This window comes from Miniopterus natalensis, chromosome 10 (genome assembly GCF_054644295.1).
Source record: "Miniopterus natalensis isolate mMinNat1 chromosome 10, mMinNat1.hap1, whole genome shotgun sequence".
NCBI lineage: Eukaryota > Metazoa > Chordata > Mammalia > Chiroptera > Miniopteridae > Miniopterus > Miniopterus natalensis.
The window spans coordinates 26,350,753-26,363,123 of NC_142090.1; the positions used below are offsets into that span (position 1 = coordinate 26,350,753).

At 36.9% G+C, this 12,371-nt stretch overlaps 1 protein-coding gene across 1 annotated transcript in view; it reads left to right on the plus strand.

Moving 5' to 3' along the window:
- Nucleotides 1-2,876: 2,876 nt before the first annotated feature.
- ASZ1 (ankyrin repeat, SAM and basic leucine zipper domain containing 1) overlaps nt 2,877-12,371 on the plus strand; it is a 95,908-nt gene continuing 86,413 nt past the window's right edge. The window contains exons 1-4 of the mRNA XM_016196930.2: nt 2,877-2,993; nt 3,350-3,449; nt 7,130-7,252; nt 9,118-9,229. Of these exons, the coding sequence (XP_016052416.2) occupies nt 2,877-2,993; nt 3,350-3,449; nt 7,130-7,252; nt 9,118-9,229 (452 nt within the window). The remainder of the gene's footprint in view (nt 2,994-3,349; nt 3,450-7,129; nt 7,253-9,117; nt 9,230-12,371) is intronic.

Consider the following 12,371-nt stretch of genomic DNA (forward strand, 5'->3'; position numbering starts at 1 on the left):
AAGACCTTTATTTGTGCTGCCTACAAGAGACTCACTTCAGATCAAAAGGCACACACAGACCGAAGGTAAAGAGATGGAAAAAAGATATTTCATGAAAGTGGGAACAAACAAAAAAAGTGGGGTAGCAATTCTTGTACCAGACAAAATTGACTTTAAAATAAAGTCTATAACAAGAGACAATGGAGGATGCAGCAATTCCACTTCTGGGTATTTATCCACAGAAACCCAAAACACTAAATCGAAAAGACATATGCATCCGTATGTTCACTGCAGCATTATTTACAATAGCCAAGATATGGAAGCAACCGAGGTGTTCATCAATACAGGAATGGGTAAAGAAGAATGGTGCATATATACAATGAAATATGGCTCATCCTTAAAAGAAAAGAATGAATTCTTGCATCTGCAACAGCATGGATGGGCATAGTGGGTACTGTGCTGAGTGAAGTAGGTCAGACAGAGAAAGATAAAGGCCATAGGATTTCACTTCTATGTGGAATCTCAAAAGCAAAATAAATGAACAAGAAGACCAGAAACAGACTGAGATGCAGAGACTATTTTGACAGTTGACAGATGGGAGAGGGGTTGGGGGTCTGGGTGCAAAGGTTGAAGAGATTAAGAAGTACAATTTGATAGTTAAAGAATAGTTATGAGGTTGTAAAGTATAGCATAGGCAATATAGTCAATAATACTTTAATGACTATGTATGGTGTCAGATGGGTACTAGATGTGTTGGGGTGATCACTTCATAAGTTATATAAATGCCTAATTACTGGGTTATATACCTGAAAGTAATATAACATTGTATGTCAACTGTAACTGAAAAATAAAAATTATTAAGAAATGCAAAATGATATTTCAATGTTTAATCGCTCTTGAAATAAAATACAAACTCCTTACTTAAGGCTTTCGAGGTCCTCTCATCACATATCCTTTCCTTCATGAGGCTCCAGTTCCAGGCCTCCTTTCTGGTCCAAGCAGAACAAGGACAAAGTAAAACAAGTGAGGTGCCTGTGGTGCAAAATGTAAGAGCCTACAGAACCCCGAAACGGAGTGCCTCTTATATTTTGCTCCCTTGGGGCCTCACCTGCCCCAGGCTTTTTTCCTGATTTAAGGCCTTGGCACTAGCCATCTCCTCTGCCAGGAAAGCTCTGCTCTCCCACTGTTTATGGCTGGCTCCTTCTTGTTGTTCATGACTCTACTCAAGTCCAACTACTCTAACACAATGATAATACTATTAGCTAATATTTATTTACCCTTTACATCGGGACTGGCCCTATTACAAGACCGTTCCTTTATTTAATCCTGGAAACAATTCTGTATGTTGGGTCCTATCATTATCTTCATTTGACAGATAAGGGAACTTATGCAGAAGAGGCTAAGTAAATTGCCCAAGGGCATACAACTACTGATAGTAAGTGATCTGGCCTGGAAACCACCTAAAGGGTTTGATCCCCAGAAACTGAGCACTTGTTGATTTCCTTTGGGTAACCTACGATGTGCAGTAGTCTTGCTTATTCACTTGCTTATTGTCTTTCTTCGTTAAAATATGAGCTCCATCCTGGCCGGTGTCGCTCAGTCGGCTGGCGCAGCATCCAGTATACCAAAGGTTGGGGCTTTGACTCTTGTCAGGGCACATGCCTAGGTTGAGGGTTTGATCCCCATTCAGGAGGTATGGGAAGCAATGGATCAATGTTTCTCTTTCTCTCTCAAATCAGTAAAAACATATCCTCGGCTGAGGGTTAAAAAAAGAAGTGAGCTCCAAGAGACAGCTTGGTTTGTCTTCAATGTTGTCTCCCCAAACCTAGTTGTGCCTGGCTGTGGCCAATTATCCATAACATTTACTGAAGGACAGCATTTAGAAGGACAGGCATGGCCCCAAAATAACCAAACTACCTAAAAATAGTTATCTGTGAAAATCTCTGAAGTAAATAACTTCAAACTCTTACATCAAAGATTTCTTAAGAAAAAAAATTGCAAAACTTTCAAAGAATAGTGCATGGTTACATTCCTTTTAAATCAGCTTGAGATACATAAATATGCGCGATTCTTGCTGGATCTGGTTTTTTGTGGTATTTCACGTAGAAGTTAGATGCAGAAAAGTGAGTCTGACTGCTTTCACCTGGAGTTGCTTGAATTATTTACTTGCTCTCTGAAAATTTAACTCATTTCTTCTTCCCAACTTTTTTGATCCACTGTCCCCCCTTCCTTTCCTGACGATTATTTCTTTTACTGCGTCTACACCATCTAGGTGGGCAAGTGTTATGATGCTCTGAAGTTTCTGAATCTACGCAGAGACCTCAGATCACATGAAATTTAAAGGAAGGATTCTTCTGGCTCCTTCGTGAGCTCCCATTTGTTTGATGGCTTCTTGAATGCATGGGTGGTGCTCCTTAGGGATATATTCTGGCTAAGAGCAGTCCCTCTCCCAGGGTACACGTTTGACAGTGGCTCTGGACGGGGTAGGAGGCGGCGATTGAACGGGATGGGGGTGAAAGCATAGCCGTACTTGGCATAGAAATCACAATTCTGCTCCTGCTACAAGTGGGGCAATCCTTAAACAGCAAGAACTTCGTCAAACAAGTACCCTGCCAAACCCATCAGCTCCGCAAGGCGCAGGTTTTCATCTCTTACAGCCGTGGGGCTGCCTAGAGGGACGAGCGGCGCCGCGCCACCCGTGCCTGAGGGCGCAAGGCCCCAGCGGTCGCGCACCTCGCGCCTTCCCTCGCAGCCCGGGCTTGCGCAGGCGCAGGCGCAGGCGCAGGCGCAGGCGCAGGCGCAGGCGCAGGCGCAGGCGCAGGCGCAGGCGCAGGCGCAGGGGGGGCGCACACGCACGCGGGCCGCGCGGCTGTGCGGGTAGGGAGGGGCCTTAGGGCATGGCGGCGGGTATGGCAGCAGGCATGTTTCGCAGCTTGGCAGTGGCCGGTGGAGGCGAGAGTAGCGAGAGCGAGGATGACGGCTGGGAGATTGGGTATCTCGATCGGGCATCTCAGGTAGCAGAGGAGGCTTTTTCTTCATTGCGCCTAGGTCGGCCTCCCTTGGTCCTCGAAGACCCGACCTCGTGCAACCTTTTACTTCCTCACCTGTTTCCCTAGCTTGTTTTTCCAGTGGAAAGACAGGTTTTTGGATTTGAAACAAACAAATCGTCTTTCCTTATTGTATTTTTCATTGACTGCACTTGTTTAGGTTGTTGATGTGGTAGCTCTTCACTTGGGTTTGGGCCGCCATTACCTGTGCCCCACCCCCACCCCTGTTCAAAAAAAAAAGTTACCTAAAACCAAGCATTGTTTCCTGCTGCAGTGGAAATGAAAATATGTATAACTATTTTCTTTAAACTCTGCCTTTTTAGAAATTAAAAGGGCCGTTACCCACCGAAGAAAAGAATGAAATATTTAAGAAAGCATTGACCACGGGAGATATTTCATTGGTCCAAGAGCTCCTAAATTCTGGTGAGAAATAAGGGATAGTTTCAACCCAACGCAATTGTCTAAGTTCACAACTGTTTCTTATTTTAAAAAGTTTGAATTACTTTTCTAATGGAATCACAGTGAATGTTAATATATCAAGTGTCCTACGTATCTTTCTTGACTCAGAGTTCTCTGCCTTTTCTTCCTCTAATTTGGAATGCCACCCTATTACCTTCCGTTAGTTCTTCCACTTCCTTCAAGAGGCTTATTCTGACTAATCCTACCCCACTATGGTAACTCTTACTTTTCTCAGCATTTCCGTGATATATTACTATGTTTCTCAAGAGTTGATTCTGTTATGTACATCTCAGTTTTGTTCTTCCACGCATTTGTGTGTGCGTGTAAAATGATGTGGGAGGTAGGAATCAGAATATCTGGGTATCTATTTCAGCTTTATTGCCTACTCATTGTGGTTGTCTGGAAATGACATTTAAACTTCCAGAGCATCACTTTCTTTATGTAAATTCTGGCCTGGGTCCCATGATTAGTTTTTTTTGTAGATCAAATTAAATATTATATTATTTTAAAATATTACCTTGACATAGAAATGTGAGTTGTTGATAATAATGATTGAAATTATCCAAATAAATAACAGGAATTTACCATTGGAGGGAGGAGGTGTTGGAGGGGTAGAGGGATTGAGCAAAAAAAAGAAAGCAAAGAGAGAACCATGGACATGGACGACAGTGTGGTGATTGGGGAGGAAGGAGAGGAGGCGGAAGAGGGCATAGAGGGCATAAATGGTAATGGAAAAAAATAAAAAATGAAAAAAAAACTCACACACAAAATAGCTAAATGATATTGTATATAGAAAAATGTTTGTCTTCTGTGCTAGTGATGCCTCATGGTTTAGTGGAAAGTAAATCCTTTTGGAAACATTACAGTTCTGGGTTTGAATACTAGTCCTGCTAGTACTCTTGACCAAGTTACCAAACCTTCCTAAGCTTCAATTTCCCCCCTTTTTAAATGGGATGCACTATATCAAAGGTAATTTTAGAGGAATTAAAATGAGAGAATACATTAATAAAGTTCTTAGAACATATAGGCATGTAAATATTAGCTGTTATAACAAAAAAAGAAACTGTGTGACTTTGTGGACAATGGAACTTGAGTTGTAATTGACAAATGAAGTTGGATAAAATTTGAATAATTAAGTGATGCCTAATACCTAATAAACACATGCAGGAGTGTTGGAAGTGATGTAATAGGCAGAAACTTGTTTTAGAAAAGAAGAGTTTGCCTTAGGAGTAGTGGAACTAGGTGCAATGAAGTGATAGAAGCTCCTGAAGGCTGAGGACTTGAAAAGAGCCTACCAGTAAAATACGAATTTAGTCAACCTTTTAAAGTTGTTTAATGGCAAAAATTTTTAAAGTTCATTTAAAACAACCAATAATAGTATATAGTTACGAATAGAAAGATACCTTTCACCCCCATTACCTCTGAATTCTCACTTTCACAGGTAATTCCTATTTTAGTGTTTCCTTGTTTCTTTCCAGATGTTATTACTTAACACTTCTTAAAATATTTTTTATTTTTTTGCCTTTCAAAGTCATTCTTGTCTTTATACATATTTCTGCACCAGTTGAAAAACTTAATAAAAATGAAAGCTTCCTTTGAGTCTGCCACTTTTAACAGTTCAAAGATATCTGTTTTTATTATTCTACTATGTACTATTTTCATTTCTCTTTAAGTAATTAAATATTTCAGACATTCAGAAAGGTATGGAGACTTGTCTCCTTCCCCCTGGAGATTACCACTCTACTATAGTTGGTATTTATCTTTCCTATGCAAATCTTTAGACTTTTACTCTATATGTGTATATCCCAAAACAACATACTGTTACTTTGAATGCCTTTGAGTTACATAAATATATTGTCTCAATCTTCTTAAACTTACTGGTTTTATACTATATCTAGAGCATAATAGATGCTTTTTTGAATATTAGAGGTGATTATTTAAGTATTAGAGGTGATGATTAAGAATTTTCATACTAACATGCCACATTTGCTTATCTTTTTCTTCACATTGTTTCCTTTTTATATATGCAGTCAGGTTTGAGCAGTAATGTCAGTAGGGAAACAATAATGACAAAAAGTAATTTTTTTCTCTGATCTTATTCATATGCTTTCAGTTGCAGCTGTTTAAAGGAAAAAAATTGTTAGAGAAGACAGGTTGTGCCAACGGTCTATATATGTACTAAGAACGTTTTATGTTGTTTTCTCTCAGTAATTATCATGCACCTTATATCAATTAAAGTTAGACAGCAGCTTAGTGTGTATATGATCTTCCTCTTTGGGGATGGAACCCTTTATAGCCAGAGACTGTAAATCTATAAAAAGATGTTAAAGACAGGCCTATAGTCAGTGGTTTTTGCATACAGGTTTTCCTTCTTCGAAAGAGAAAAACATTCTGTTTTCTTTCTTTTCTTAACATTAACAAATATTTCTTAGATTGAAGAAAGAGACTGCCAGTTAAATCTTGATCTTTTTATAGAAAAGGCTTTACATACATTGAATAGGCTATGTTCACTACCTCATTGTATCCTTGTTCTTGTATCACATCTTCTATGTTCTTCCCCAGTTCTAGATCCAAACCTAGATCAGTTCAACCATTTTTCTCCCATTTTTATATGATCAAATTAGTCAGTGCTATTGGATAAAATCAGGTGACTCCAAGGATTTTTACCATTAATGACTTGAGAATTTTAAGGTCAGCTGGCTCAGCTGGCTCTCATATTTGCTAAATAGTTATTATCTGTCCTTTCTTGTCGAATTCTGGATAATGGCTTTAAAACTTGATCCTGTTCCTCAGGCCTGATATCTGATCTATGCTGCTTCTAATTCTAGCACATTGTTTGTCATTAATTTGTCCAAGGCAGAACCTGATGGTCATTTTGACTTGTTCTTTTCTATCACTTCTTCTCTTCAAAGTAATTTTAAATTCTGATGAATCTGTGCTTGAAATGTTCTTTTATATTCCATCCTCTTTCTCCCCACTTCCCTTGCTGTAACTTTTACATAGGCTTCTAGTCTCATAACTGGCCTCCCTGCCTTTCTGTTCTACTCTCAACAGTGGTACCTTTGTTGTCTTTATAATACAGAAATAATGGTGTCCATTCTTGGATCACAAAGTACCGTCAACATTTCTTAATCAAGCTTTCATAATTTAACCCTAACCTCTATCTTTGTTGCCTCAGGTTTGACCAAGCACCCATGGATAAATTTTGTTTTAGGAAGGAAATTAAGGGAATCTGAAGAATATATGTGGTGTTCACCACTATAGAAATGTATACTATTCTAATTTAAAAAAACAAAAAACAGTTTACCTCTGTGAAACCTTTTCCAACTCTCCTACACAGAAAATTATAGTATGTAAAACCTGTTATAACATAGCAGTTTTATGATAAAAAAAAAACTTGTCAGATCAGGTGTCCTGAAACATAGCACCCACAGTGAAAATGAAATTAGCTAATTTTATTAAAGTTTAGATATAACCATTTTCTGTTTTTCTGAAGACATTATTACCAAGAAATTCCTTCTTATTATAAAGTATACATGGTGATGCCACATGCCCAGTACTTGAAGCATGTTAAGGTGACAGTGAATTTTTTTTTGGAATGTGTGGTGGTGGTGTTTTTTAAAAGCTTGTTTTTATTTTGACAGGCATTAGTGTAGATTCCAGCTTTCAGTATGGATGGACTCCCCTTATGTATGCTGCTAGTGTTTCCAATGTAGAGCTGGTTCGGGTCCTTTTGGACAGAGGTGCTAATGCAAGTTTTGATAAGGGTAAGATGTTTTAAATATCTAACATATGTGAAAATTTACTTTGTATATTTCTCAGTTTAGATGCCTTATTATATTGTGTTTAGGGGTGATAATATACACTTACCATGCTCTGTTTTTATATATTCACTTTAAAATAAACGTTTATCCTTGAAAAAAAATAAGGGTAAGGTGTTTGAGATCATGTAACTGATTATGTTTACTGTTTGCAGCTATTAAGCAAAGTGAAAAAATTAAAGCAATTTAAAAAACCTCTTTTTAAACTTATATTAGGTGAATGATATACAAAATCAAATTAGAAACCATAGAAATTTTGAAAAACTCTCTTTCCAAAGAGGTAAATTCCATTTATATTATTTTTATAACTGATTGTGTTATTATATATCTTTAGCTTCTATGCTAAAGGGTTTGGGTTATTTTTATAATGGAAAATGCATTGAAAGAAAACGTCAGAAAGCTTGTAATTTTGTGGAAAATTACTTGAAAATCAGTCCTTGGAATTTAAAACTTAACTCTGAATTATACTAAAGTTGTTTCAAAGATAGTTTATTAAATCCATATTTTTCTCTTTTTTATTAAATAATTTCCACTCAATACTTTGTTGAGTGCTTTTGAAAAATAAGAGTATATGTGCAAGTCTAGTTTAATTACTATATTGAATTACTGATTACTTGTCTTTAACATGTTTCAAATGGGCAATTATATTCATTTCATAATTCAGGTATAGATTTTATTTTAGAATTAATTTTCACTTTAAGTTTTTTTAAATTTTCATTAAGTTTGTACCTACATTAGGTATTTGTAATACCATTTATATTTTGTTTCCTCATTTTATATGAATTCCCACCTTAACAGTTTTATGTTTAATCAGTTGCTGTGATGAGTTTTTCTTTTTATTGTGTCATTTTAAAATATCACCCAGTGAAAGGTAAATTCAGGAATGAGATTTTTGAAAGTCCATAAAATATTCTCAAAAAAAGTAATAGCTTTCTTTCTTTGCTTTTTGTAATCAGAGGAATACCTTACAGTTAGAATCTAGCATTTTATATTGATATTTTTCATAAAATGTTCACATAAATTCTTTTATATAGTCAACAACAACCTCATCAGGTAAACTGGACAGATATTAGTTTCCTATCTACAAATTAGGTCTACTGAGATACTAAGATATCACTGTAGACACAGCTTATTAATGGCAGAACTGGGACTATATATCTTTATATTCATCCAATATTGAGCCACTAATGTAAACCATGACTGCCATGACCTATTTTGATTTCTCAATTTTTACTTAAGAAGTGTTTTTGTTTTTTTAATCTACCCTGATCTGTGCTGATACCATAGGACCCAAGGGAAGAAGAGTTTTAGTAAGTAGGGTGAGAACAGAGAAATCAAGTAGAAAAGGATTAAGAAGATCATTTTCAATAGGATGGTTTGGGCATAAGCCAGATTTCAGTGAATTGTCAAGTGAATGAGAAGATGTGAAATCAGAGAATAGCAATCATTGTTTTTCAACCATGATTTCAGCAAGGCAAATTTTAATCAACCAAAAAGTTCAACTCTGGGCAGTATCTCTACACAGAATCTATGCTCTTCCCTACTTTCCTATTCTCTTGAAGAAATAGGAGTAGGGAAAGGAAATGAAGAAATGAATTATAGATATAATTTGGAGATTAAGGCAATTCAGCCCTAATGTTATTTGTTGATGAAGGAAGACATAAAGTTACCTACTAAGAGAAAGAGATTTGGGAATAAGTTGTAGAATTTTAAGAGTGCAGTACTTTTTATTATCTTTTGAATGGTAAAATAAGTCAGTTATATATACTTATTGATGTTCAGGGTGGTTCTCATTTTTCTATTCACCATAGATAAGCAGACTATTTTGATAACTGCATGTTCTGCTCGTGGCCCAGAGGAACAGATCCTGAAGTGTGTAGAGCTGCTACTTTCAAGAAATGCTGATCCAAATGTTGCTTGTAGGTAAGAGCCTTACTCTCTGTTCAGAAATGATGGATACTTTTGATTATCAGACTTAAAAATTTTATAACATGGTTTTTTTAAATCCTCACCCGAAGTTATGTTTATTGAGAGAAGATGGGAGAGACAGGGAGAGAAAGAGAGAAACATAGATCAGTTGTCTCCTGTTCAAGCCTCGACTGAGGATCAAACTCACAACCTAGGGACGTGCCCTGATTGGGAATCAAACCTGTGCCCTTGGTGTATGGGACAATGCTCCAACCAACTGAGCCACCCCACAAGGGCTCATAGCATTACGTTTTAAAAATCATAAACTGTGTATCTACTTGGTTATATAGTTGATGAATGAGAACAGGTTCTGAGGTTGTGGTTCCGATTATATAAGATTGTCAAAGGAAGGGCATATCATGAAGGTTGTCTTTTAGTTTTTAATTTTTAGAACGATGTCCTAAGAATTTGAAATGAAAACAAAAGGACAGTAAACTGTATTATTTCCTGTGGATTATATACTCAAAAGAATATGATTGAGGTATAATAGTAAGCCTCTTAACTTAGTATTCTCTCTAACACTTAAATCCACTAAACAATTTTATATAAATGCTAAGATAGATATCCAAAATAATATATCAAACTGTTACCATTTTCCTAAGACTTTCCAATTAATTATGTTATATCTATATGTAACTGCCTAGATGCGTAGAAAACAAATGGTAAAATGTATCTTCCATCTTTTGAAATGTCAGTAATTTTTAAAAAATGAACCACATTGCTTAAAATTTCTGTCATTGACTTCCTTCTTCTCTGACTCCATTTTCCTGTTAAATCTCTTTCTGTTTTAATCATCAAAATGAAGAGAGTAGGAAGTAGCCCATCCAACAGAAATATGTCTAGAATGAATAGAATAATTATTCATAATTCATTAATTCAAATAATGGTAATCTAGTGCCTAATATATAGGAATTATGCTTGACTCTAGAAATGTTTTAAAATATATATATTTTTATTGATTTCAGAGAGAGGAAGGGAGAGGGGGGGAGAGAGAGAAACATCAATGATGAGAGTCCTTGACTGGCTGCCTCCTGCATGCTCCCTGTTGAGGATGGAGCCCACAACCCGGACATGTGCCCTGACCGGGAATCAAAACGTGATCTCCTGGATCATAGGTCAATGCTCAACCGCTGAGCCACACCTGCCAGGCTAGAAGTTTTTTTTTTTTTCTAATTTAGTTTAGGTACTGCAACATTTAGTTTAGGACAGCAACTTTGGAAGGTACCGTACAGCTTTAGATAATCCCAAGATATTTTCTGAGATGCAAAGACTTTGATTTAGTAAAGTGGTTCTGAAGCAAGGTCTATTTTGCTCCCAGTGGACATTTGGCAATGCCTGGAGACATTTTTGATTCTCACACCTGGGAGAAGCTAATGGAATCTAATGGATCAACGCTGGGAATGCTGCTAAACATCCTACAATACATAGAACACTGCCTCAAACAAAGAATGAACCATCTCAAAATGTCAGTAGTGCCAAAGTTGAGAAATTGATGTGAGAAAAGTCAAGGCTCATAGAGTGGATAATCACTATTTTAAAAAAAGATTTATTGTAGGAAAGGAACTTTCTGCAAATTTTTAGCACACCAATGCACAGGAACTTTTTTATGTCATATATGGTATACTCCCTAGTTAGGATTTGATTGTACCTTGGAATTGGGAGCTCCAGGACACCTACCTGAAGTAAACTTTGATGGGTGCTGTGATTTTCATTTGTACCTTTAGAAGTGGCTTATGATAAAATTTGCCTCTTTGGATTCAATGGAAAATTGTTTTTTGCTGTTCCTCTTCAAAAAAAGATTTAGCCTGGCGTGGCTCAGCAGTTGAGGCAATCGGGGTTCGATTCCCAGTCAGGGCACATGCCCGGGTTTTGGGCTCGATCCCGAGTCAAGGGCGTGCAGGAGGCAGCCAATCAATGATTCATCATTGATGTTTCTCTCTCTCTCTCTCCCCTCCTTTCCTCTCTCTGAAATCAATAAAGATATATTTTTTTAAAAAAAGATTTATTTTTATTACTTCTATAAAGTGGTATAGATAACAAAGTCTTTACCCTCCAGATCACTTACTACCTTGTGAACACACTGGATGAGAAGTCAAGCAAGCCAGTGTCAGAGGTTCTAGATTATTCTGCTTCCTTAAGAACTAGAAGGCATCTTTTAAATGCATAGGGTATAAGTGGAAAAAAACATACTCCACTTGAATTAAAATAATACAAGGTTAATATCTCAAGCTAAAACTATAAGGCAACCACACAATTTCAGAACTGAAAACCAAGGAAAGCTTTTGAATTTTAGAGAGCATAAGATTTAGATTAGTATGTGCCCAACTAAAATAAATACTCTTCTTTATCCACTTGTCTACTGATGAGCACTTGGGTTTCTTCCATATCTTAGCTGTTTTAATTAATGCTGCAGAGAACATAAGGAAACATTATTCTTTCTAATTAGTGTTTTGGGTTACTTCAAATATGAACCCAGAAGTGGATTTGCTGGGTCATAAGGCAGCTCCATTTTTAATTTGTGGCTATACCAATCTACATTCCTACCAACAGTGCAGGAGAGTTCTCTTTCCTCCACATCCTTGCCAACACTTCTTTATTTGAATTATTGATGATAGCCATTGTGACAGGTGTGAGGTGATATCTTCTTGTGGTTTTAATTTGCATTTCTCTGATGACTAGTGATGCTGAGCACCTTTTCATATGTCTATTGGCCATCTATATGTCCTCTTTAGAGAAGTGTCTCTTCAGGTCCTTTGCCCAATTTTTAATAGGATTGCTTGTTTCTTTTGTATTTTTCTTTTAACCCTCACCCGAGGATATGTTTTTCATTGATCCAGAGAAAAAAAGGAGGAAAGAGAGAGAGAAAGAGAGAAACATCAGTGTGAGAAAGAAACATTGATCTGTTGCCTCCCATGCATGCCCTGGCAGGTGATTGAACCCACAACCTGGGTTGTGCCATGAGTGAGAATCAAACCCATGACCTTTTGGTGCACTGGACAATGCTCTAACCAACTGAGCCACACTGGCCAGGGTAATTGTTTGTTTTGGTGTTGAGTTGTATGAGTGTTTTATAAATTTTAGATATTAATCCCTTATC